The sequence below is a fragment of the Cottoperca gobio genome, chromosome 16 (genome assembly GCF_900634415.1).
Source record: "Cottoperca gobio chromosome 16, fCotGob3.1, whole genome shotgun sequence".
Lineage (NCBI taxonomy): Eukaryota > Metazoa > Chordata > Actinopteri > Perciformes > Bovichtidae > Cottoperca > Cottoperca gobio.
Window position 1 is genome coordinate 16492182 of NC_041370.1, and position 27730 is coordinate 16519911.

The following is a 27730-nucleotide window of genomic DNA, read 5'->3' on the forward strand; positions in this document are numbered from 1 at the left end:
TTCAGAGGTTATTTAACTTTTTCAAATTAAAATGTCTACATATTGAACCAAATCATGTTTGTGTTGGTGCATTTACTCCTCACCTGCCCCATTGCAATACATTATAAAGCCTTGGAAATTGCCTTCTGGGCCATGGGTTAACAATGTATTATACTGACTAATATGCATGTTTCAGCTATGAGAGCATAAGTAATTTACAAGATTTAAATGTTTGGGGGAAACGGACAACTGCTAATACCTGACAGCTCACAGTCATGTACCACAACATTAACATTCACATGCAGCGACTAATGATCCAGCCACATTTCTACAACTATCACGTTTTATCGTGTTGGTCTGATATGTGAAGTGAAGAGTTGTGAAACACATAACCGCTAAATATCCCGAGCTAGCCTTCAAAATAAAAGCCCACACCACATTCGTAACATTACATTTGAAGCGTTCTACCCATAGGTTACTAACAGGCGGACCACAGTCCGAGTCGGGACCAAGACGCCGACCTATATGGACCTGGACCTATAATCAATAAATTATAAAGGGATTTTCAATTTTGACCGGCGCAGCGTTTCTCATTTTTACGGCACTTTTTTGTTTTACAGTATCCCCTGCGGCCCCCACTGCCACAGCCTGTGTATGGTGTGAATACAGCCTATTCGGCTACCAGACCAGTAAAGGGGGTCGCTGAGTTTCTCCCATTGTGGGTGTCAGGTCCACACTAGGGTATCAAAAATCTATATCATCATCATTCATCCCACAGTGGTACTAATATTCGGTTTGTACGCTTCAATCGTTGTTCGGTTGGTTTACAGGCTGAATCAGACATACCAAAATGCAGTTATTAGGGTTTTTATACATATTTTAAGGTTACTATATTACTGTTTACATTATTTTAATCCATGTGGAATACTGAGGAGTTGGACGCAGAGGAGGTGGAGGAGGCGGTGCAGATGGCGGCGGCGAAGGAGAACCAATCAGACCAATGAGCACAGTCAGCCACACTGGCTGGTGACCTCGGTCCAACAGTCAGAAACAGAAGCTGGCCAATCACAGATGAGCTGCTCCACTCGTGCACAGTATGATGCAAGGGTGGGGCAGACGACAGCCAAGCAGAGCCGCCTCCCAGCACAGACCAGGGCCACATCCTCTCCTGTGAGGAGTGCTGATTGGTCTGGTATGATGACTCCATTTGTTGCAAGTGGACCAGGCTGTACCAGGCCAGTCCAGGCTAATCCAAACTCGAGCCGACTCAAAGCTACATCAATCCAATCTGTTAGAAGATGTATTGTATTTGTGTCAGCCTTCTTGCCTGCAAGTTGAGGAAAAGCAACTGAGTCTTTGCCACTATTCATTGCTTTGTTTAGATCATAGTCTGAACAGGAGCTCCTTATTTATTCTGGTGCAGCAGGTGATGTTGTAGCTACAAGCCACAAAAAGTAAAACTTCAAGCTGGTGAAAAAAATAATAATTTATTAAGATATTTCACGGTGTGCACATACATAGATAGACAAGGGTTTTAAAGTCTTGCATTGAATACCGTATATTTTTGAGAAAAATAAAATTGGTATAATTTGTTACCTCAAGATACTGTCTCTTTAAGTTAAAAAATAAATAAATATTGAGACAATATTATCATTTATAATCTCAAGATACTGTCTCTTTAAGTAAAAAATAAATAAATATTAAGTCAATGTTTTAATTTATTACCTCAAGATACTGTCTCTTTAAGTTAATAAATAAATATTAAGTCAATATTATAATTAATAACCTCACGATACTGTCTCTTTAAGTAAAATTTAAATAAACATTAAGTCAATATTATAATTTATTACCTCAAGATACTGTCTCTTTAAATAAAAAATAAAAATATATTAAGTTAATATTATAATTGTTAACCTCAAGATAATGTCTCTTTAAGTTAAAAATAATAAATATTAAGTTAATATTATAATATACTACACCAAGATATTGTCTCTTTAAGTAAAAAATAAATAAATATTAAGTCAATATTATAATTTATAACCTCACGATACTGTCTCTTTAAGTAACATATAAATACATATTAAGTCAATATTATAATTTCTAACATCAAAATAATGTCTCTTTAAGTTAAAAATAATAATAAATATTAAGTTAATATTATAATTTATGACTTCAAGATACTGTCTCTTTAAGTAAAAAATTAATAATTATTAAGTCAATATTATAATTTATAACCTCAAGATACTGTCTCTTTAAATAAAAAATAAATAAATACTAAGTTAATATTATAATTTCTAACATCAAGATAGTGTCTCTTTAAGTTAAAAATAATAATAATTATTAAGTCAATATTATAATTTATAACCTCAAGATACTGTCTCTTTAAGTAAAAAATGATAAATATAAATTTTATATTATAATTTACTACCCCAAGATACTGTCTCTTTAAGTTAAAAATAATAAATATTAAATTATATTATAATTTTTAACCTCAAGATAATGTCTCTTTAAGTTAAAAATAATAAATATTAAGTTAACATTATAATATACTACCCCAAGTAAAAAATAAATAAATATTAAGTCAATATTATAATTTATAACCTCACAATACTGTCTCTTTAAGTAAAATATAAATAAATATTAAGTCAATATTATAATTTATAACCTCACGATACTGTCTCTTTAAGTAAAATATAAATAAATATTAAGTCAATATTATAATTTATTACCTCAAGATACTGTCTCTTTAAATAAAAAATAAATACATATTAAGTTAATATTATAATTTCTAACATCAAGATAATGTCTCTTTAAGTTAAAAATAATAATAAATATTAAGTTAATATTATAATTTATGACCTCTAGATACTGTCTCTTTAAGTAAAAAATAATAAATATTAATTTTATATTATAATTTACTACCCAAAGATACTGTCTCTTTAAGTTAAAAATAATAAATATTAATTTTATATTATAATTTACTACATCAAGACACTGTCTCTTTAAGTGAGTTGAAGATCCCCAGGACAGGGGCTCCCTCCAGACGTTCCCAGTTCACCCGCACTACCCGTTTGGGTTTACCAGGTCTGTTCAGAGTCTTCCCCTACCCCTTGATCCAACTCACCACCAAATGGTGATCAGTCGACAGCTCCGCCCCTCTCTTCACCCAAGTGTCCAAAACATGCGGCCTCAGATCAGATGATACGATTACAAAATCGATCATTGACCTTTGGCCTAGGGTGCTCTGGTACCACATGCACTTATGAGCATCCTTATGTTCGAACATGGTGTTCGAACACCCCGGCCCGACGCCTCACACCTTGGGCAACTCCGGAGAAGAATAGAGTCCAACCCCTATCCAGGAGTATGGTTCCAGAGCCAAGACTGTGCGTAGAGGTAAGCCCCACCAGATCCTAACTGGTAGCGCTCCACCTCCCGCACTAGTTCCGGCTCCTTCCCCCACAGAGAGGTGACGTTCCACGTCCCCAGAGCCAGCCTCTGCTGCCCAGGTCTGGTCCGTCGAGGTCTCTGACCATCACTGCCACCCGTGTGACAGCACACCCGACCCCAGCGGTTTTTCCCATGAGTGGTGGGCCCACAGGATGGATGGATGGGAGGCACCACGTAGCTTCTTCGGGCTGTGCCCGACCAGGCTCCGTGGCAAACCCGGCCACCAGGCGGTCGCTGTCGGGCCCTACCTCTGGGCCTGGCTCCAGACGGGGGCCCCGGGCAGGGTCTCTCCTTTCCTTTCCCTTTTTTTCATGAAGTCGTTTTTGAACCATTCTTAGTCTGGCCCCTCGCCTGAGACCAATTTGCCTTGGGTGACCCTACCAGGAGCACTAGGCTCCAGACAACACAGCTCTCAGGTTCATAGGGACACACAAACCTCTCCACCACGATAAGGTGATGGTTCCCAGAGAGGTGGCAGAATATGTGGCGGCCTGCACTGTCTGTGCCAGGAACAAGACCTCCACTGGAGCACAGATGGGATTGCTACAGCCTCTTCCTGTCCCTCATCGGCCTTGGTCCCACATCTCAATGGACTTCGTCACTGGATTACCCAGATCAGAAGGTAACACCACCGTCCTGACGGTGGATAGATTTAGTAAACTGGCACATTTTATTGCACTTCCAAAGCTTCCCTCTACCAAGGAAACGGCAGAGGTCATGTTACGTCATGTGTTCCATATTCATAGTTTTCCCAGGGACATTGTTTCAGACCGAGGCCTACAGTTCATCTCACATTTTTGGAAGGCGCTATGCCATCTCCTTGGAGCCACCGTCAGCCTGTCTTCAGGATACCATCCCCAGTCCAATGGCCAGTCAGAGCGGATCAACCAGGAGCTTGAGACCGGATTGCGATGCCTGGTCTCCCAGAATCAGGCATCGTGGAGCAAGCATCTGATGTGGGTTGAGTATGCCCACAACACGATGCCTACTGCCACCACAGGAATCACGCCTTTCCAGTGTGTGCATGGCTACCAGCCTCCCCTGTTCCCTGACAATGAGACAATGAGGTCATGGTTCCATCAGCTCACGCCATGGTTAGTCGGTGCCGCCGGATCTGGGCTGGTGCTCGTCGTGCTCTCCTGCGTAGCGCCAGCCGGATGAAGGTGGTAGATCGACACCACAGACCTGCTCCACGTTATCGGCTTGGACAAAGAGTTTGGCTAGCTACCAAGGACTTGCCTCTCCACGTCATGTCAAAAAAGCTAGCTCCAAGGTTTGTTTGCCCATTCCCGATTTCGAAGGTGATAAGCCCAGTGTCTGTGCGCATGCGTCTACCCAGGTCATTAAAGGTCCATCCGACAGTTTCATGTCGGCAAGGTGAAACCAGTTAGGGAGAGTTCCCTGGTTCCCGCCTCAAAGCCCCCTCCACCCCCCCAAATGGTCGAGGGAGGGCCCGTCTCCGCCGTTAAGGAGCTTCTCGTGGTCCGTAAGCGAGGACGGGGAAGACAATTCCTTGTGTACTGGGAAGATACGGTCCGGAGGAGAGGTTATGGGTCCCAGCGAGCTTCATTGTCGATCAGACCATGATCGACTATTTTGATCGAGGTCACCCTGAAGTGCCTGGGACATCAGGAGTCGTCCCTAGAGGGACGTATGTACTGTAACATCCCGTCATGTGTGTTAATGTATTTATGTTATGTTTCGTGTTTAGTTTAGAGTCTATGTTTAATCATGGCGGCGCTCAGAGTGGCTGCGGCTGTACTGGCTTACGACAACACCAGACATCTAATTGCAAATAAACCACTTCTAACTGCAAATACATTACTTACGTTAGATGCAAGACTAGTATATGATCGCCAGGTTATGCTAGATCTGCGAAAAGTCTGCAGTTTAGGAAGCATACACACAACCACCCTGGATAGCCTGCGCCGACTCCGGCTACTACACCGGCAAGACCCAGCGGCCTCTGCAGCAGCGGAGCCTCCTACCAGCACGGGCCGCATCAGGAGGAAGCGGAGGCGGTGCGATAGGAAACGTAAACGTGGTAGTCGGGGAGGGCTATCGGCTAAGCTAAAGGCTAACCCCTACAGAACGCCACTACCTTCCATCCTACTTGCCAATGCACGCTCCCTGGAGAACAAACTGGACTACCTGAAGCTGGATCTAGCGGCAAATCGGGAGATAAAGGAATGCTGCGCCATAATTCTGATGGAAACATGGCTAAATTCATCAGTCCCCGATGTCGCCGTTAGCATGGAAGGGCTAACAACTTTCCGGTCGGACAGGAAGTGCGATCTCAGCGGAAAATCCCGCGGGGGTGGCGTGTGTATCTACGTGAGTAACAAGTGGAGTACAAATGTCACAATGCTCTCTAGCCACTGCTCTCCTGACATTGAATTTTTAACAATAAAATGCAGACCGTTTTATCTGCCCAGGGAATTCACCACAGTCATTATCACTGCAGTGTATGTTCTCCCCAGTGCAAACGTTAAAGAGGCAATGACTTTTCTCTATCAGAACATCAGTGAGTTGTAATCTGCACATTCGGAGGGCGTTTTTATTGTAGCAGGGGACTTTAACCAGGCAAACATGAAGACCGTTCTCCCTCAGTTCCATCAGCATGTGGATTTTGCAACCAGAGGCTTAAACACACTGGATTTGGCCTACACAAACATTAAGAAGGCATTCAAGGCAGCCCCCCGCCCCCACCTCGGCTCCTCAGACCATCTCTCTGTTATGCTAATTCCTCCATACAGGCCCCTGCTCATCAGAGAAAAGCCCACGGTGAAGCAGGTGAGGATCTGGCCTGAAGGAGCCATGTCAGCGTTGCAGGATTGCTTTGAATGCACAGACTGGGACATGTTTAAAGAGGCTGCAACTGGAAACCACCAAATTAATGTGGAGGAGTATGCTGTAACTGTATCTGCATACATCCAGAAGTGCATGGAAGATGTCTCTGTCACCAAGTACATCACTACATGTGCCAATGAGAAACCCTGGATGAATACAGAGGTGCGTGACTTGCTGAAGGCACGGAACGCCGCTTACAAATCTGGTGACGCGGTGGCTCTGAGATCAGCAAGAGCCAACCTGGACCATGCCATCAGAGAAGCTAAGCACACCCATGGTCAAAAAATCCAGAGTTTCTTTAATGACGCCATGAATACCAGACGCATGTGGCAGGGAATTCAGACCATCACTGTATACAAGGCTGCTCCACCACCCTGTGAGGATAACACAATCTTTCTCAACAACCTCAATAATCTCCATAGAGGACGCCATCTTCTCTGCACTCCACCTGAGCCTGGCCCACCTGGAGGAGAAGAACACCCATGTGCGAATGCTGTTCCTGGATTTCAGCTCGGCATTCAACACAATCATCCCCCAGCATCTGGTAAGCAAACTGGGACCCCTCGGCCTCAACACCCCCCTGTGTAACTGGCTGCTGGATTTCCTCACGAACAGACCCCAGCATGTGCGGGTTGGAAACAGCACCTCCAGCACCATTTCTCTGAGCACCGGCTCCCCACAGGGCTGCGTTCTGAGTCCACTGCTCTTCACCCTGATGACCCACGACTGTTGCGCCAGGTTCAGTACGAACCACATCCTGAAGTACGCGGATGACACAACTGTGGTGGGAGTCATCAGGGACAACAAAGAACTGGCCTACAGGGAGGAGGTGAAACATCTGACAGACTGGTGTCACCCCAACAACCTGATCCTGAATGTTGACAAAACAAAAGAGATCATTGTTGACTTCAGGAAAAAACAGCACTGTCACACACCACTCCTCAACGGCTCAGCAGTGAAGACTACAGACAGCACAAAGTTCTTGGGGGTGCAACTCACAAACAGTCTGACCTGGTCCCTTCACACCTCCTCACTGGTGAAAAAGGCACAGCAGTGCCTGCACTTTCTGCGCAGGTTGAAAAGAGCACAGCTCCCCCCTCCCATCCTCACCACGTTCTACAGAGGCACCATAGAGAGCATACTGACCAGTTGCATCTCTACCTGGTCTGGAAACTGCAACACCTCAGACTGGAAGTCTCTGCAGAGTGGTAAGGACAGCAGAGAGGATCATCGGGACGTCTCTTCCTTCCATCAGAGACACTGCTAATAAACGCTGCCTCACCAGAGCCCAGAACATTATAAAAGACCCCACTCACCCCCACCAAAGCCTGTTCTCCCTGCTGCCCTCTGGCAAGAGGTTCCGCAGCATAAGGAGCAGAACAACCAGACTCATCAACAGCTTCTTTCCCCAAACCGTCAGACTGTTGAACCAGAAATAACAATGTGATGTGAACTCCTCTAAGAACTCTTAATTTAATCTTAATTTTATAGAGTGTATATATGTTATTTTTATAAAGTACATTTATATGTTAAGTACACATTTCTATTCATGCATCAGCACCACGACACTTTTAAATATTTATGACCACTTTTACAGTAAGCCAGGACAACGAAATTTCATTTGAATTGTACATTGTATAATCTCTAAATGACAATAAAGTGTTTTTGATTGATTGATCTTGTCTCATTGTTCACTTAAGTTACAGTCACTCATGTCTCGTCCCATCATGCACTGTGTCATTGCACTTCCTGTTTTATTTTGTAATTACCTTTCCCTCTCGTTTCAGAGCACTTCCTGTCTGTAAGGTTTCCCGCCTGTTTGATTGTTGCCACCTGTTTCCCATTACCTTGTGTGTGTGTGGGTATATAGTCCTTGTCTCCCTTTATCTTGTGCCAGTTCATCTTGTGTCTTACCACTAAGAGAGCCAGTGTTTTTGAATCTGTAAACTATTGTAGAATATTGCCTAAATCAAGTTTAGTTTTGTTCATATTTTTTGCAATTCCTTTTGTCCATGTTTTTCCTCAGTGAGTGATTTTTTGTTATTTATAACGATCTTCAGTAAAGACCTTTTTACTTTTGAAACCTCGTCTTGAGTTGTTGCTTTTGAGTCCCACCTATTGTGTCACGTTCATAACAAATATATACAATGATGAATATACTGTGTATTAAATTTACATGAACTATAAATGAAAATTAATGAAAACTTAGTAAATGATTGATTAATTGATTTCAAGGTTCAAGAAGAATTTATTTAGTACATATGATTTATTAATTTAGAAAAGGGATTATTTAAATAGAAAATGACCTTTCAATGAATGGAAATGAATGATTGAATTATAAACAGAAAAATATTGTATAACATTTACAGTATATACAGATAAAGTTTGCTGCTGGACTTGGATGGGCTGCCACAATAAAGCCCCTGGTGTCTCCTGATGCATCATCTGAGGGGGGTCTCCAGAGTGTGTATGAGATGCCCCTCCACGTCTAAAATATATTATGCGCCGGAGATGAAGCATATCTTCAATCAAGATTGGAAATAAAATAAAAGTATTATATCTGGGAAAAAATGGTAACCGGTGGTTGAGGACCACTGTGTTAAAGAGTTTTGGGGAGTTTTTCTTTTCCCGCTTGAGGGGGGGGGGCTCCGCGCTGTGCTGCAGTGGCGGCTCTAGACCAATATCACTCAGGGGGCCTGGCTGGAGCCAAGTGTTTTGTCAGAGGGGCCCATTCAACCCGGGACAAAAGAGGACGCAATGTTCAAGCCTTCAATATTTTTAGTTAATTAAGTATAAATAATTGCGCACAACAAAAACAATACCATGATTGGTATGTTGCTGACTGATTACAGCATCTCTCCAGTGATCAATCATGGCATGCATGTTTTTATTTAGGTTCCCATGGTAACGAGTCAGACCGTTCATACTAGTGATGGCTCTTATGGCTCCCAAATGGCTCTTCTTGGACTTCTAATTTTAGCCTAATTTAGCAATTATAAATGGTTTGTGTGTTCGTAAGCAATTTTTCATTCAGTGTTTTCATAAAACCCTTATTTTTATGCTTTTTTTTCGTTACAAAAAAATATATACAGTTCCTATTGTTTTAACATTTAATCAAACCTTTAAATGAACAACTTAACACAGAACCACAGCAAACAGATCAAATAAATAAAGGCTAAAGTCTTAACATTATGACAATTAATAAAAGTCCTTAGTGCAGTGATTCTTTTTCGGTTTTCGCTCATTTTTTCACTTTCTCCCGACCTGTTGCATTTAAATCCGCCGTCTCTCTGTGTATCTGGCCTGTACCACTACACTCGCTGTCTTTGGAGAGTCTGCCCCCCTTCCTTCTTTCACATAATGGTATGATCCTAGTCTGTCCTTGCATGTGATTGACCGCATGGTGTGCCCATCAAAATAAATTCCCGCCCCTGCCTGGACCATTGCAAAATCAGTACTTTTTGTATATTGTACAATCTTTGTTCGGAGGGGGCCACAGGTGGGTCCAGGCTCTGTGTTACAGGGGCACTGGCCCCTGTTGCCCCCCCAGAACCGCCACTGCCGTTCTGTCGGAGCTCTGTGCTGTAGGAGCAAAAGTCAGGGGCATCTAGGAGCGCGATTAATCTGCGTTAATATTTTTAAGGTGTTATTTTTTCTCTGTGTGTGCATGTGTGTGTGTGTGTGTGCATGTGTGTGTGTGTGTGTGTGTGTGTGGGAGTGAAACAGAGGGGAGGAGGGAATGTGAATGTGCCAAGCAAGAAAAGAAAAAAAAACTAGAATTTCACGGGGCATAGATGTTACAGGCTAAAAAGTGTGTCCTCACTGCCAGAGGGCCACTTTGCACCCCCCTTCACGGAGCTCCGACAGCACCCTCATGGAGCGTCAACAGATTGATTTATGGAAATTGACACACGGGCCGCGCAATGTGAGGGCGAGGGCCGCATGCGGCTCGAGGGCCGCCAGTTGCCCACCCTTGGCTTAGACTGTATCAAACTTTAATGATCCCCATGAGGAAATTGACTACACACAGCTACATTTACTGCGTTAATAAGTGTTGATTTTTCTGCAGCAATTATTCCAAGTTAATTGGAGAGATATTTGTCCTCTTACAGGGTTGATATGGCTCTGAGGCGGGTTCTCCGAAATATTGCAAAATGTTAATTTAATTGTGCTGCTGCAGAAAAATACTTTCATTTTGAGTCCAGAATGACACAAGTCATGTACAGTATGTTTTCCACTAAAGTTCTAAGTGGTTTTTACATTTAAATTTTTTTTCCAGGATAAATTTAAGACATTTCAATATCGTTATGTTGGTACAAGTGTTCTAGATTGAGTCACTATCTTCGGGTTTCTTTAAGGTGAGTCGGTCCACCAGTTAGTGACCCCTGGTATAGCATGTCGAAAAATATCATTAATAAAGTCATAGTTTAACATGTTAAAAAAGATCACTAAAAAAGCATGTCGAAAAACGTGAGTATTAGTAGTATTAGTAACGGTGCGCAATGTACCCGCACTACACTCACAATCTTTTGGGCACCCCTGATTTAGCATGTCTCATTTGCCAATTCTGTGGAGGAACTGCAGGCGCCAGATTTGACGCTTGAGCAGTGCTGTCGTCCGTATTTCAACACAGAGAAAGGTAAAGCAACTTGATTATATTTTATTTTTTCACCCTGTTCAACAGTCTGAGACAAGCTACATGATAAAATGTTTGCTGTCTTGCAACTTTAGAATTCCAATCATGCTTTAGGCCTACGTTATAAGATGTGTGTTAGCTGGTAATCATCCATTTATTTCCATCCCGTTATCGTGATACGCTCTTGGAGCGGAAAACTGCATCCTTAGCCTCAACACTACCAATTTCAGTCGCTCTCGGACCTGTGCTTTCCGTGTATTTAACTTATTTAACTCTGACAATAACAGTAGAAAAGCTGTAACAAAAGCGATCAGTAATCTTTCTCACGATTATGTATAAAATTCGGGTGAATTTGCCGCAAACCGCCAAAGAACCAACTGTACGACGTTAGCATAAATTAGCCCTAAACTAGCTAGCAACGGACGCAGCGTTGTGTTTGTATCCGCTTGTTTATTTGTTTGTGTGGCAGTTCAACCTCTCTGACTGACCACATAACTCACATGAAACTCCAGTTCTTTCTGCTGTTTTCCTCCTGTTTCTATCCATTTCCCCCTCGTCCTCCATACGTCTTTATTAAGCAGATTCTTAAATTAATCCGCTCAAATTGCAACATTTCCAGCCGTTGCGGGTGCGTCTGCTGGGAGCGAGGTCGCGCCTCAGGCGAGAGCCCCACACTCGGTGAAACACTGCAGCAGAGTATATTGATGATCGTATGAATGAATGAATGAATGTAGGGGAAACACTAGTCGTTTGTGCTGTTCAGTCATTACCGTTTTGATTTCAAAAGAGTTCTCAAAAGTGGAGATAACTCCCACTGAGCCTGTTCAATTTCTGCAGGTTATTTTAAACATGCAAAATGAATTATGCGTTTTAACTTAACCTTGAATTCTTTGTTTAATTATTATTTGTAATGGTTAAACCAGGACCAGATTAACTGGCCAACAAAATCAACACATGAAATCTCTTTCTGTTAATTACGCTCAATTCGTACAAAACAATTGCGAATTTTACTTAAATTATGTTTCTTGGCTCACAGCATTAACTTCCTACTTTTTTCCTTCACCACACAATGCCAACATTTGTGTATCAATACATTTCAACACATCTTAAACACTATGTAAAACAGTAATCAGGACAACTTGAGGTTTTCACTTCAACACAGTTTTATTATAGTTTATACATCACACAAACAAAGAAAGGCATTGTGGCGGTGGTCATGGCGCCTCCTGCTGGGGAGAGTCGGGAGTGGCTCAGCGAGGGCTCAGAAAGCTGGACAGAATCAGGTCATCAGCAACACTATGCAAGTATGATGGTAACCTGGAGCTATTCTATTGCAGGAGACTGAGTCCTGAGGGCCGATGAGAGAGGCTAACAGCCACACCATCCTTAAAAGAAATTGGGCTCCTCTCGTGCAGAGAATTGTTATTAATTTTTGTAATAAACTGTTCCGTTTACCTGACAGTGGACTGGACTCTTCCACAAGTGTGACAAGAGTCCTGTCCACATCCACAGAAGCAGGTAGCCATCATGCTTATATAGCGTCTGATCCCCAGCTGAACCACTGCTGACTCTCCCGAGCAGGCGGCACCATGTTCCACAGTAAATTGTAAAACAAAAAAAATGAAGTGAATTAGAAATTGGCTTACAGGATGCTGTTTCTCTATGGAGCAAATCCTCCAACATAATGGTAATACAGCGGGGAATAGTGGCTGGCCTGGCTATTCTTGAAGGCAGTCAAGTTTGTGTATCGCTCCTCTGCTTTGAGCCTGCGTTGTTCCCTCTTCTTCTCTGTGTGGTGCTGGTACTTATCAACCCAGTGTCCAACTTTCATTCTGTCCTGCATCCATTGCAGGGTCTTATTGACTTTTTTCTTTCTTTCTTAAAGACAAAATAAAATAAAAGTTTACTTACAATTAAATACAAACTAACTAGTTAAATACAAGGTCAGTGCAGACTAATGGAAGGATTATGACACACACCTTCACATTTGGGGCTTGTTTTTGCAGACTTTGGCTCCCATCAGAGGGCAGAAGGCTTACTCTTGCTTTTTTATCAGAGCACTCAAACTACAAGTGGGGCTTGTGAGCATCACCTTTTGCCACTGAAGCATTTCTGTTTTCAGTTGGCTCTGCTTTCTTTCCTCCAGGAACTCCTTCCTCCTCCTAGTCTTCTCCACATATTCACTAACAAATACACTTTTTCATCTACATCCAGTGCCATCATACGGTCAACATTTCAATTTGTCTAATACTTTGGTTTATAACCAAATACTTGAAAAAATAATGACATTTATATCAGCTACAGCTGTACTTTGTGTTAAGTGTTAAGTATATTATTCCCCCCTTAATTTCTTTGCATTGGAAGGACTGTAGAGAGAAGTGGATGATGATGCAATTAATATCTAAACAGGGTTGCTATTTTGCCACCGGCATGATTAAGTCCGGGATACACAGATGGTTTACCTTTGTGTCCGGCATGAATGAATGGGTGTTAACTGTGCACTGGCACTATAAATATGCACACACAGTTAAAAAGAGACTAAAAAACAAAAAGCTAAACAGCTTAAGGAGAGGTTTACCTCCAATAAGATAGATAGATAATTGTTTTGCAAAAAATGTTTTGCAAAATATCGAGAGAGAGAGAGAGAGAGAGAGAGAGAGAGAGAGAGAGAGAGAGAGAGAGAGAGAGAGAGAGAGAGAGAGAGGACCTCAGGTCACTGTGTCTCCTCTGTCCCTCTCACGACCTGAGGTTGATGCGTTGTAAAGTCTTACAGCCACAGGGAGAAAGGACTTCCTGTGACGTTCTGTAGTGCATCTTGGTGGTATAAGTCTGTATGATAAATACCAGGCGTGCATGTATACGTATATATGTAGATATATATTTAGAGATGTACATGTGTGGCTAGAGTAAAGCATGTAAGATGGTGTTGACACCGCCACGTGCTGGGTGTGTTGTCCACACAGTATGGCTTCTCCTTTGTGTGTGTAACACACATCCTTACAGGTTTCTGCTGATATGACTCACTTGAGTTTAATATTTTTACCAAGTTAATCAACTTGTTTTACTTATATTAGTTTTGTATATGTTTAACATGTTAACCAACCTATTAACCTTTTATAGAAATGTACTCTAGACTTAAGTTAGCTTGCTGAAGTACTGATTTACAGTTGTACATGTTTAAACCTAATCAGAGTGCCGGGTTTGGTACTCGTAGTCGCATTTTAAGCTTTTGTGGTGGAAATTCTGTTACCAAAGATGATCAAAAGATAGAAAGTTTGTCTTTGAGTATTTTATTATGAAAGGGCTTTCTGCAGCACGGAGGTCTGTCAGGCCATGAGTGCAGTGGGGGAAAGGTGGCCTCTTTGCACCCCGGGTGACCCAAGGGGGTCAAGACATGGGGTAAGGAGAGAAGCACTGTCACAACTAGATTCAAGACAAACCTGGCCTTAAGCAATTTAAATCTTAGTGTCAGGCACAACCCCACTTCTACACTGTCTCTCTCTAATACACACACCTAAGACATGAGAAAGGTCAAGTCTTGGCCCCTTGCATGAATATGAGGAGGACGGGAAGACAAGAGACACAGAGCAGTGAAGGAGTTAAAGCCATGAAGTATTTTTCCATTACACTTTACTTTTACGTAATGACTTAACAGTGTATTAAACCGTGTATGACATAGGTCACTAACAGGCGGACCGCGACCTGAGTCCGGACCCAGACACCGAACGATACGGACGATTTTCCGATACGGATTAGCTGTAGATGAGTCCACTGATGTTTCTGACAATGCTCAGCTGTTAGTTTATGTAAGGTTATTCAACAAAGACACAAAAGTTTACTGTGAAGACCTGTTAGGTTGAAATGATTAAATCAAGATGTGAAACAGTTAACAAAGAAAAAAGGGAAACTCAAGCTGCTGCTGCACTTTATTTTATTTTTCTAAAATTAAGCACTTTATTTTAAGATGCACAATTTTTCAAAAGCTATTTTATTTATTTTCTCAATTTTATTTTTAAATGCAGCCCAAGAAGAACATTATACATATCTATAGTATTATATATCTGTATAGTTCAATGTTAAGTGACAATAAATATTGTCAAAATATTTTTGAATTGTACTTTCTTTATTAGATTTGACAGTCAGTTGTTCATTACATGCAGACGTTGATACAGCTACTAGGTTACTTCTATATCTATATATATATATATATATATATATATATATATATATATATATATATATATATATATATATATATATCACACCAATTCATAATGCAAGTTAGACATTATGATGTTGCGGACCTTTGCGTGATGAAGTTTTCTCTAACTGGACCTCTTTGAATTTTAGTTGAATACTCCTGCCATAGACTGTATGACTACCTACTACTTATGTCAAGAAAACAATCGTTTAAGAGCAAATTGTACAAATGTAAAAAAAACAATATTTTAAATAAATCCTGAATGAGAAAACGGCTTAAGACAGGAGTTTGAAATAAATTCTCAACTGGGAGTTTTACATTTCTTTTTAACAAACTATATAATCAATAAAGAATTTGTTATATATATATATTATATTGCAGAGGTGGAAAGTCCTTTTTTGAAATGGTTCAACTTTGTATTTCTTTAATTGTGACTATGCAAACATCTCTTAGACATATATGTAAGAAAGTATATAGTGTTCAATCTAAAATGGCTTATTAATCATGAGATAATGTTTGTAAAGATGTTCATGGCAACAGCCTTAGAAATTCACATGAATGAACAAACATTGAGAAAAACGGGCATTATTAATATGGTGTTAGTAATGTAAATATATGTTTACTCCTTTTTAATTTTGTTGTATTATGATTTTAAAGGGGGGGGGGGGGGTAATTAGATTGTTTAGCTTCCGGTTTATCTTGCCTGTGAATGGTTGACTTGACGCATCATTCAGTCTCGGGGGGTGTGTTCAAAGATTTAAATCCCTCAGACATGCGTAGACGCTGATCCGTGCTGCTGGGTGCGCCATATTGGCTGGTTTACATGGGGAGTGGAGTTGGATAAGCCGCTTGAAAAACCAAACCAATTTCTGGACATGAAGCAATTCGAAGATAACAAGTAAATCACCGCGGTAGGATTTATGTGTTGAGTGCCGAGTGTTTAATTTGCGAAAGTGCTCGCCATTTCCCCGTGAAGAGGTTCTCCACCAACTCGACTCCAATGGATCCCAGGACCGCTTGGATCCAGCCAGAGCAGAAGGGACCTGCCAATTCCCTGTGGATGCACATTTGGGAAACCTCTCAGGGATTTGGAGCAAACTCCGGCATCGACAACCACCTTCACCACCAACGCAACATTGCAGCGCAAAATGCAAACTCCACAGAGTCAAACGGCGAGTATTGCAAAAATGTAGCACTGCAGCCGGGGTGTGTGTTTGGGAAACTGCCGAAGCGAGACGGCGGCGGAGAGAGGGGAAATGTCCGGAGGAAGGGCTCGTTGTCGCCGTCCTCCTCCTCTCTGGACTCTGAGGCCGAGAGCTCTTCGCCTTCCGGCTCCTCTCTGCAAATCGATAATTTGAACGTCGCAGAAGATGCCAACCGTTTTTTACACTACGGCGAGCACGAGTTGAACGAGAACAATCTCAGACGGCAACTGCCCCCTCCGCCTCTCCACACTGTTCAGCAACACTGTCGCAGCATGCAACAATCTGGCGGCCACACCCCCACTGGGATGAAAAATCAGCATGGGAACAAGCACCACCACTATCAGTCACAGTCATCCGGCCGCAGGAGGCATCTGAACCGAGCCAACACTTTCCACGGCATCAACCCGCTCCTGTCCTGCAATGGACACCATGTAGACTCTTCTTGTAGCCTGTGGAAAACCAGGCGGTACAGCCCGGGTATTAATGGGTAAGGAGATGAGGAGAGGTTGTTACAAATATTCACAATTGAGCCTTTTCTCACCGTACATTGCAATATAAATGTAGTTCTTTAACAAATCACATTTAAACGGAAACAAATCATCAGTTGTGTTCCCAACCAAACTACTGCATCTAAATGTGCATGTTAGTCAGTTTTTTGAGCACTTTAAGTAGTTTATAATGAACTTTAAGTTTCTGTGAACACCGATGTATTTGAGGCATCAATCTTCTTCATTGGGTCTTTTTCCAGTGCTTCAAACATTTCCTTTTTGTGCATTTCCAGAAGTATAGTCTTCATTAGGCCAAGGCCTAATTATTTTCATGCTTTTATTTAATTTTTCTGAAATGTATACTGTCATAGTCATACTGTGTAGCGCTCACCCTGTTCAGTCCATGATTCCATGTGTCCTGTACTCTGTCCCTTGATTTATTTCAGTCTTCATGAAGAAATCTTAGACTTTTTCAACTTTATGTCACCTCGACCAGAGGAGGAGGCCATGAGAAGGGATGTCGTGAACAGAATAGAAAGTGTCATTAAGGAATTGTGGCCCACAGCACGGGTGAGTGTATAGCCAGTATATGTTTCAGCTTCCTGCTGCTCAAGTATTTAACTCGTAACCTCCTTTTAACCAGTGTTGGGTAATGTGTAGTTGACTGTCATGGTCCTGAAAGGTCACAAGTCCTCCACAGCAACAGTACATGGAATGATTCAGACACTTAAATCAGTTTAAGAGTGTTTTTTGCTTTTTGTTCACTTTTAACTTAAGCGATTGTGTTGAATCGCCACTTCTCTGACACCCTGTCTAATCAGACTGACCATTACAGGCTTTAGAAGGAATGGTAATCATTGGAGTTGTATTGAACTGTGTATCTGCTTTTAAATGGTACCTCTTAACACCTTATGAGAGTGGAACAAGACAATCCTAAGCAGTAGGCTTCTACTGCCTTCTTCCCCACCCAGGACTCACATTTTACTTTAACACATTTAAACATTTTAGAAAACATTTCTACATCAGGATTTTTAATTAAGTTTCATTTACTTTTTGAGTACTCTTTCTCTTTGATTTGCAGGTTGTTATAATGTAACCTTGCTTTTTAATACGACATTTTATGGCGTTTATTGACTTTAGGTTATTGCTTTGCAACGCTGCTATGAACTGTTTAAATCAATTATTGTCTTATAAGTTCAGCAGTTAGTGTCTGAAGGTTTACTGCCCTTCATGTATCCTGTTTAACCACGCTGTAGGCAGTCGTCAGCCTTTTTTACGCCGCACGTCCAAACAGTTGAAAAGATGTAATCATTATTCATGTCGCTTGCTTTCCTAAAGTAATGTTAGTGAATTATTTTCCATTGTATGTTGCCAACGGAGTTAAGCGGAGTTTACTTTGTAACTAATGGTATTTTTTTTGGTTAACATTATAAACATTTTGAGCTAATCATAGCCTAGAGAAGTCTCACTGGGCCGCACTTTCCTCAAAAGACCAATTCATTGGACTGCAACCTTTGCGGTGGTGCAAATGTTTGCTTTGGAAACTGAGCAGGAAATAAGGTTGTTTAACATTAAAGCGGACATAAGACTGTCTGTAATAATATCTAATACCACAATACAGAAATGACACTGCCTGTGTCCTACAGAGATCTGTGTGTCACCTTTTTGAACTAGCATTAGGCTTTTCATAGCATTTCCGACTTCAAACTAAGGTGCAGAATTCAACTTTTACAGAAACACTTTAAAATATTTCCACTAAATCCTTTTTAATTCTCCCCTGACCCCTTGGCTATGATGAGAGAAAGCATGTAGGACAGCAGTACAGCTAAACTGCCAACATGCATAAAGGTCAAACTAGCTAAAACATGAGTAATGCGTTGAGACTTAAATCAGGCTTGTATTAATTTGTCTTGAACTTTGCAGGTGGAGATATTTGGCAGCTTCAGCACAGGACTTTATCTTCCAACGAGGTAACATTTGTTTGTGCATCTTCTGTGTATGGTCTGACCTTTTTTATATGGGGAAACTCTTTAAATGTCTCTTTTTAAATGCTCTCGTTCAGGAAGTAGGATCACTATTTTTGGTAGGGTATGTTTATCTTCACTTTTGTCAGAGTGCTTCAGTAACATGATACCATACAGTGGTAAGAATTGCTGTTCAGCAATTCAGATTTTACTTTTTGTCCTGTGCTGTCATTGTGTTTTTGTATATAGTGAGTTTCTCAAGGCCTTGCTGTTGTGAGGGTTACTGGGTTATTTGATTTCAGCATATTGTGCAAATATACAGGAGTTAAGTCATTTCCAAATAACGCTGTTAAAGTTATTTATCAGTGTAGCATTCAATGCAGGGATTTTCTGAGTGGGAAAATAAGGCAGGTGTTTAATGCGATTGTTGCAACATCACACCTTTTTCACTTAACACTCATTCATCTGTGCCAAACTCCACGATCAGTAACATTGATAATGAATTAAGACCAGATCTTAAAGATGACCACATGATGAACTCCTTTCCTGAAATGAAGGCTTCTTTCTATCTTAATTCATTAAGGTACTTTTGTTTAGTTACACAATGTTTGAGAAGAAAATGTGCATTGAAAGGTGGTCAAGGACCTTTTTTTTGTTCTCAGTTAGAGACTAAATGTATTGCTTCACTGCACTCTTGTTCTTCTAAAAGTCTTAATCTGTCAAATTGTGCTTCCACAACCTTTCCCAAAAGCCTGAATTGGTTACACATCATAAAACTTGCCCTGTATGTTGTGTTTTCAGTGACCTCTGCATTACTGTAGACCAGTCTCAAAGAGTGGTCAGTGGTCCATGAGGATATTGTTAAAATGTCACATTTGAAATGAACATATAAGTTTAAAGTGTTTCTGTTTACAAATGACTAGTATAGACTAGAGTGTAGCATAGATGTAGCGTAGCTATATAGGTTCGTTTTATGATCTTACGTCATAAATGATGTGATGGTCAATGTGAGCCGCGGTCAACTGACGAGATTGATCGATGGCTGTAGTTAAGTCAGTTAAAATTAAATCAATAATCTGCCGCGACAGTGAAGGTACATCGTCCTGATGCAGGTGGTTCAGCAGCTACAAGTGGTTTTGTGTACGTTACGGAGTCCCAGGAGAGCCGTTTACCGTCCAATCACCACCCGGCTGAAAGCTGTGAAACTCGGCTTGAACGCGGAAAGTCCAGCGCTAAAGTGAAGAGAAAATATCACAGTGAATACATCAAATTTTTTTTAGAGAATGTGATGAACTTAAGAAACGCATGACGAAGGCGCCCTCACATTTTGCATTTTGCGTATCTCTCAGTAGTAAACGATCTTGCTGTTTTAAATCGCATATGAACGAAATACTTGTAGAATCCGTAGTTGTATTTGTATTGTTGATTTTAATGTGTGAACGAGCGATATAGAGGTCACATAAAGCTCATTATTAGGCTGTCATTTGTAATATATTGTTGGAGTGGTATTTTTTTTTATTGGTTAAGTGGTCCTTGGTCTGAAAAAGTTTGAGAAACACTGCTGTAGACTGAATACTCGAGAAAATAACTTTTTAAAGACAAAGTACTTTGTTTGTTTTCTCAGTGACATTGACCTGGTGGTGTTTGGAAAGTGGGACCATCTCCCACTGCAGGAACTGGAACAAGCCCTGAAGAAACACAATGTGTCTGGTCCGTATCCCATCAAGGTCCTCGATAAAGCTACAGTAAGTCACCACGAGAGGGCTGAGTGTCTTTTCTTTTTGTCACTTTTGGGACCAACAACTAATATATTAGTTCTGAATCAACAGGGCTGTACAGAATAGTTCAAAGCTATCTGTCTAAGCCAGTGTTTGTCCACAGTTGCAGATGAATATTATGATGCACTACTAAGTGTTGTACTATTTGTAGAATTTAGATTCCTGTGTTTGCTGCGTAGGATTGTTTCTCTCTCGTGTGATCTAAACATTTTCACTTACTCCAGAGTGTTGGGAAGTCCAAAAGTAAAAACATAATTGAAAAAATATAGATGTAGTCATTTCCAATATTCACAAAATGTTTTATCTAACGACATTTTCTGCTTCAATCCATATATTTGGGCGTTTAGCCTTCAGGTTTAATTATTATTTTTTAAATGTAATGACCTAACGGAAGAGGTTGTGTTATTATTTAATTTAATGTGTATTACTTATGAGTCATGAAATGTTGATTGGTTCAACCACCTTTTTGGCTTGATTCAATTAACTCTGCGACCTGTCCTCAGGTGCCAATCATCAAGCTTACTGACCATGAAACGGAGATAAAAGTGGACATCAGCTTCAACGTAGAGACTGCGGTTAAAGCGGCACATTTCATCAAAAGCGATCTTAAGGTAAACCTTTTAACCCTTGATGCTGTCAACACAAACTGGCCATTTCTGGTTTGTTTCTTATGTTTTTCTTTCTATCTTGTAGAAGTACACCGTTCTGCCGCCTCTGATCTTCGTCCTGAAGCAGTTCCTACTGCAGAGGGATCTGAATGAAGTCTTCACTGGAGGCATCAGCTCTTACAGCCTTATACTAATGGCCATCAGTTTCCTGCAGGTACATATACTTAAATACTGCTCTTTTTGATTGGTGATGTTTCATCTTAGTGCACAGTGTTACTTGATATGAAATATTACAATAAGTTTAATATTTCCTGCTGTGCTGTGCTGTCCATCAGGGAACTGATTTCAACCTGGCTGGATTTGGTTACAAAGTGTCGATAATAAGTTCTGCTTATCCCAGTTACACCCTCGAATCGACACGCGGCGTGCCAACATCAACTTGGGCATCCTGCTGATCGAGTTCTTTGAGCTGTATGGCCGCGATTTCAACTACATAAAGACCGGCATCAGGGTGAAGAATGGAGGGACTTACCTGTCCAAGGAGGAAATGCTCAAAGCCACGGGGAGTGGAAATAGGCCATCCATGCTCTGCATAGAAGACCCAATACAGCCAGGTCAGAGTGGGATTTGATGAATAAATGACTTGATCAATTCACCCATTCATATAGGGGGTGTGACATCAATGTAGTAGCAAACATTTATCATCTGCTATTAGGGCATCTACATGGAAAATTATTACAAATGGTGTCAACATTGTTTAGAGCTGTTGTGCAATACACTTTAAAAAATGGAGAAGCAAAGTATGTCAGACTGTTTTGAGTTGGTTTCAAAATGTAGAAGCATAGTTGATCTTGATTTGATGGTCAAACCCTGCTCTAGAGAAGGATGGAATCTGGCTCTTTTTTTATGGCTAGTGCGGTCACAGATTGAACTGGATTAGAACCAGGTTGGAGTTTGTGTTTATATTGTATTGTCCAAAGTTGCTCTAGTTTAAAATCTCCATATATTGTTTTTGTCCATATTTTGTGATTTTCACAGGGAACGATGTTGGCAGGAGTTCGTATGGTGTCCTGCAAGTCAAGCAGGTGTTTGACTTTGCCTACATGGTGCTGAGTCATGGAGTGTCTCCTCTTGCACGTGCTTACCCCAACAAAGAGTATGACAGGTTGGTTTCTTTATAATTTAAAACATTTCTTAAAGGTACTATAAGGATCAGAAAATCCTTGTTGTAATGGCCGTTAAGTGAACTGCAGTCAGCATCCTGCTACTTGTGCTCGCACTCTGTAGGTACAAGCAAGCACCCTCGGCATCGGCCAAAACGGAGACATGACATTACAGTCTAAATATCTTTAATGTTTTTATTTTTTTGTACTATTGACTCAATGATAACTAACTAGCTTGCTGTTTGCAAAATACTTTTCCTGCTAACTTTAAGAAGGAAGCAACCAACGCCAGATCCATGCGATGTTACTAAGTTACAGCTAGCTGGCTAACCGTAGCTTAGGTTACAGTTGGCTAGTTGAGCACTCATGCTTTTGCATCGCAAAGCAATCGTTAGTTGTACACCTTATTTGCTTTGTACCGTTATGTCATTTATAGTTGGCCAAAATTGGCACCGTTTGTCATAATACACAAGTTATTGTCATGGATAATGTTGACTGGTGAAATAATTTGGCAAGCTAGCAAACTAACATATCCACTAAAAATAGTATTTTGCATTGGCCAGTAAAAAAGCAACAGGTAGCTAGCTAGCTGCAACATAGCTATAGCTCCATGGCTCTGCTGTTGGTTGCTTTGTAACGTTAGCTGATAAAGTAATTTGCACAAGGCAAGCTAGCCAACTTATCAACCAGATCATCAATTAGCTGACGTTGTCCACTCAAGACAGTATTTTGCTACGTTGGCTACACACTGTTGGTGCTATCGGGCACCTGAATAGAGGCTCACTGGAGCACGCATAAATGTCACATCCTTTTGGATTTTCCCCCCAAAAAATGACACTGGTTCTTTACATGGAAAGTCTGGAACGTTCTCAGTTTTTAAGTTGCATTACAACCCGTTCACACATTGGCAATCAACGGTGATTTATACATGTAAATTGCTTCATGCAGTATTTTTATTTTTATTTATTTTTTGTGATGTTTGTTCTCTGCACAAGTTTTCAGTTTGTCCTGACAGCACTATGAACTCCACCTCTCTCTGTGTTGCAGTACTTTAGGACGCATCCTCAAAGTCAGCCCAGAGGTGTTGGCCTACAGGGACTGGACAATTAAGAAGTGGGGAACCAAGCAGTATGCCAAGCTGGAGAACTGTGGTAACTTTGTGTGAACCTTGTAACATTTAGCCTATAGTTGTATTCATGATGGTGACAAAATGCTTTTTCATCTTAAGAATCAAAGTATGTGGTGAATATACCTGATGCTGTCAATTGAGCTCATACTTTTATAAACTGTAGTATTCGGTTTGGTCCTAGATATAGAGCGGGACCTTTCCAGGCTGATGCTGGTTTCTGTGGAAGATCAGAGAGATACTTCCTCCCCCCTCAGTGCTGACTCACCCTCACCTTCTCCAGTGTTCCTCCCCAGCCCTCAACACCACTCATCATCATCCTCTGCATGCTCACTCTCCTCCTCCTCTGGAAGTGACATAGTAAGGCCAAACCATGAACTGATGAGTCCCTGATCTAGTAAATGTTTCACTGGTTCACAACAACTTTAACTGTGTATTGAATTAGTTTGCATGCGATCACAAAGATCATTGTCAGAATAACGTGATCATAGCAACTATTATACAGTCTGCCATTTGTCCAGTTTTATTTTCAGGTGCAACTTTTTTTAATGCCTGTCTTTTCTTCCAGGAGTCTGATTCTCCTTTGAACAGTAATACTGCTATCCAACTCCACCCTCTCACCATGACCTCAGTCCATTCAGTAATCCAGATGGCTACGGACCTGAGGAGCACACATTCAACAGGCTTTATCCACACCACGCCGCAGGTCTGTTGGAGTTTATTTCTTTCCCACCAATTTACAGGTTGCGCAAAAACATGTCACTAACGTTTCTTTAATTCAGGCAGTGTGAAACTTTTTGTGTTCTAAAATTCACTTGGATGATGCACATGTTAAATATGGGTATATAATATTTTGCATTGTCATGTATGTATGTATGTATGTATGTATGTATGTATGTATGTATGTATAAAACATTTGGTAGACTTCTGATTGTATATTCTGCTTTTTATTTTCTAGGTCCAGATGTCCCTTCCAGAAAGCCTAACCATCCCCTCGCTCTCCGATTGCCACTTCTACCATGAGAATCCACCTTCGGTCAGTGTTGTGCACCGTCACATGTCACAGGCTGCACACATCTCCCAGCACACTAACTCCACAAGCCCCCTCCACCAGCTCCACCACCCTCAGATGGCAGGACATCATAGCCACACCTACACTATGAGATCAAATTCCCATAGCTCACTTGAGCCGGACAAAATTGGCTTCAAGCACAACCAAGGTGGTGGTCTTAGAGGTCAAAGTCACTCTCAAGGTAACTTCAGTCCCCAGCGGCAGTTTGTTCCCCAGGGTCAGAACACGTCACCAGGTTTCAGGAACCAGCAGCAGTACAACCGTAACACCTGGCGGCGCAAGAAGAGCAACACTCTTCCTGCTCTTAACCAGAGCAGATGAGAGACTTGCTTGACTGGCATGATGGGCCTCACGGAGCACATCATGAGTCTCTGTGTTGAGGAGATGTAAAGCATTCATTATGCACCTGTGTTTTTTGTTGGAGACTCTCAAAAACGCACTTACTTTGTTCTGGAATTCACAAGTCAATTGAAGTGGTCTGCAAAGGTGTCAAATGATTGATCTTTGCTAGCATTGTGCAAGCACTAAGTGATGCTACAAGGCTCTCGCAGGCAAATGAAGACCGTAAAAGGCCTAAAGTCCTAACTGTGCTCATTTTGCTACATCGGTCTGATAAGGCCCTTCCTCTAAATTTGATGCACACCAGCACATAATTTGTCTTCTCATCAGTGTCACTTTTTAAGCAGCTAAAGACTTACTGGTTGGCTTAAGAGTTCAGTCAAGTATTGAGTTTCCATGCAACTTGAACACTTTTTTTAGGAAACATGATGTGCCATAGTACTGAACTGGTTTATCAAACCTGGTCTTTCTTGAAGTTTTGACTCTTATTGGGCCTTTTTTGATCAGGGTTTGGGCTCAACTGGTCTTCTGAATGCAACTCCTTATTGTCTATGCTCTTGATTCGGAGCTCTTACAGCTTGGACTATAATCTACGAATTGTACTCTGGACCGAAGCGAAGCACTACCTTTCTACCTATGCAGCGCAACGCTGACTTGATGTTTTTGGTGTGACGGCACAAAACGGACCTTGTCTCAAGTGCTTAAACTGTGATGACTTGTTTGAATGTACCAAGCGTTTCTTTTTTGTGTGTTGGTCATTTGTTCTCTTGTTTTGTCACTGAGGGCTTTTTTTTTGTTCACATTGGCACTATTATCTTTTTGTATTGTAAACATTGCCACCTTATTTTATGTTTGTTGCGTTCATGTGCAATAATTGCTTTTATTTAATTTATTTCACATTTTAGTTTAATTTTAGGGGTGCTCCCCTAATGTAAGTATGGTTCTTTTTCTAAACATTGATCTGTGCAATAGATGGACTTAAGGGCCTTTTGAAGGTGTGTGTGTGTGTGTGTGTGTGTGTGTGTGTGTGTGTGTGTGTGTTTGCAGCTTTCCAACAGAAGGGGGAGCTATGGTAAAGCAACATGAAAAAATGTGCCAAAAATGACATGATTTACCATTGTATTATGATCACTTGAAATTTTGCCAACTACCTGTCCAAATGTTTTATCACCACTACTCGTATCACTTTCAGTAGTTTGACCTTTATTTGGGTGCATTTCCTCTTGATAGACTGTAGGAAATGCACCTTAAGCAGTGTTTACTCATGTCATTTCAAAAATAGTTGGTGCTACTTAATACCAGCAAAGTGCTTTTTTTTTTCTCTGCCTTATCTCCTTTTTGATTCTGTTAAAGCAACAGGTTAAATGCCTTCTTAAATGACCAAATTTGCCCTTTTTCCTGTACGTAGCCAGCTTTCTGTTCCATTTGTTTCCAGAAGCACTGTCAGGTTTACTTGGCTTTTTACTTTTACACCCAGTTTCTAGGTGTATGCTCCAGAAGTAGACTCTTACTGCAGTCAATGATTGTTAACATTAACATCACAACATTTATTTTTTATTTATAAATTCAATACTTGATTATAAAAGGCAAGAGGTCTTCCATTTCAGAGATTTTCCTCAACCATATTTAAAGTCAGTATTTCTACATCTTGTAAGACAAGGTTTCAAAGCTAAATAATTTACACTGCAATCCATAAGAGGACTTGAGCTTGGGATGTCACAGATTCACCATTACTGGAGTTTTGGTAGAGTCATTAACAACCAAAACTTGGTAAAGGTCCTATGTTTTAAAAGTCTGTGATTATTGTAACACCCTGCACACCAATCTGATGGACTCAACATGATACTGTTAGTAGCATGTCCTCATTTCAATACCGCTTTTATCAAGCCGTAGAGTATAATCGATGGGTTGTTTCATCATATCGCCATGAACCAAATCCCCAGCTCAAATGGGTTGTTAGGTGTAAATGACTGACGTATAGATGTATACCTTGTTTTTTTTATGTAAGTTTTCTATTTTTTTAATAAACATTTTAAAACTCCATTTCCTGTTTAAGTTTGTGAATTTTGTGTTCGTTAACCCACTCATGTGCTGTCAGTACATTGTGGCTTAATGGTGAAAGGGATATTATTTTAAAGATTGTTGAGGGTAACTTTGAACTTAAAGATATGTGTGTGTGTGTGTGTGTGTTTTTTAAAAAAAAAAATTAAAAATTTTTTTTAATGAATAGAACAGCCGTACAAAGAACGGGGAAGACATGCAGCAAAGGGCCACGTGTGTGTGTGTGTGTCGTCCCCGTGTCGCTGCAGTAAGTACTTTGCCTTTGTACATGGGCCACCCATTCTCGTAGGTGACCTACCGGGGCAACACATGTACAGTACAGACATTACCTCATTCTTGATCATGCTGTACTCTTGGTTCAACATAAGTAGGGACACTGAAGAGCACCAGCACTGATCTGCTGTGTTGTAATACCGCATGGTCTCTGGTGGGTGGCACTGTTGGATCATTGCATGCTTTAGCTGAATCTAATCCATTACCTTTCAGATTGTCAGCAGGGTGCAAGGAAGTAGAACATGATGGAGAGGCCTTGAACAAAATCACTTCTCTGAAGGCTCAATCATTGGAGGGTTAGTGGCCATAACGGTTGTCATTTTATTCCAATTAAAACCAAGGGGAAGAAAAGTGTCCTCACGGAGACCCCTTTTAGCCTTTCTTGACTCAAAGTCGCTGACTAAGGCAATAGGAAATTAGATCCAGTCTTCATGTCCTCGTCCAATTTCTTGGATCTGTCCTCATTGATGATTAAATAGCAGTGATGCTTTGGGGCAGGCTATAGTTCATAATGTCGTTAGAAATTCGCTTTGTTCC

At 41.0% G+C, this 27730-nt stretch overlaps 1 protein-coding gene across 2 annotated transcripts; it reads left to right on the forward strand.

The window, feature by feature from the left end:
- The first annotated feature begins 15887 nt into the window (after window positions 1–15887).
- On the forward strand, window positions 15888–26902 carry tent4a (terminal nucleotidyltransferase 4A). 2 transcript variants are annotated; one of them, XM_029452344.1, is made up of 12 exons: window positions 15888–16808; window positions 17256–17379; window positions 18733–18779; window positions 20398–20518; window positions 21055–21162; window positions 21245–21373; window positions 21560–21773; window positions 22198–22324; window positions 23370–23473; window positions 23633–23808; window positions 24017–24154; window positions 24407–26902. In XM_029452344.1, exons 1-12 carry the CDS (start codon window positions 16117–16119, stop codon window positions 24839–24841), a joined length of 2415 nt encoding a protein of 804 aa, XP_029308204.1. In that variant the 5' UTR covers window positions 15888–16116; the 3' UTR covers window positions 24842–26902. The 2 variants fall into 2 exon arrangements, with proteins under 2 accessions (XP_029308204.1, XP_029308205.1); XM_029452345.1 differs by having other exon boundaries at window positions 23639–23808.
- The last annotated feature ends 828 nt before the right edge of the window (window positions 26903–27730 follow it).

What these genes read in the sequence shown, in the direction of transcription:
- tent4a (XM_029452344.1), top strand. Translation starts at nt 16,117, where the DNA reads ATGGATCCCAGGACCGCTTGGATCCAGCCAGAGCAGAAGGGACCTGCC. An exon ending in CCCAACAAAGAGTATGACAG is followed by an intron (nt 22,325 to 23,369) that starts GTTGGTTTCTTT and finishes TCTGTGTTGCAG; the next exon opens with TACTTTAGGACGCATCCTCA. An exon ending in CCTCCTCTGGAAGTGACATA is followed by an intron (nt 23,809 to 24,016) that starts GTAAGGCCAAAC and finishes CTTTTCTTCCAG; the next exon opens with GAGTCTGATTCTCCTTTGAA.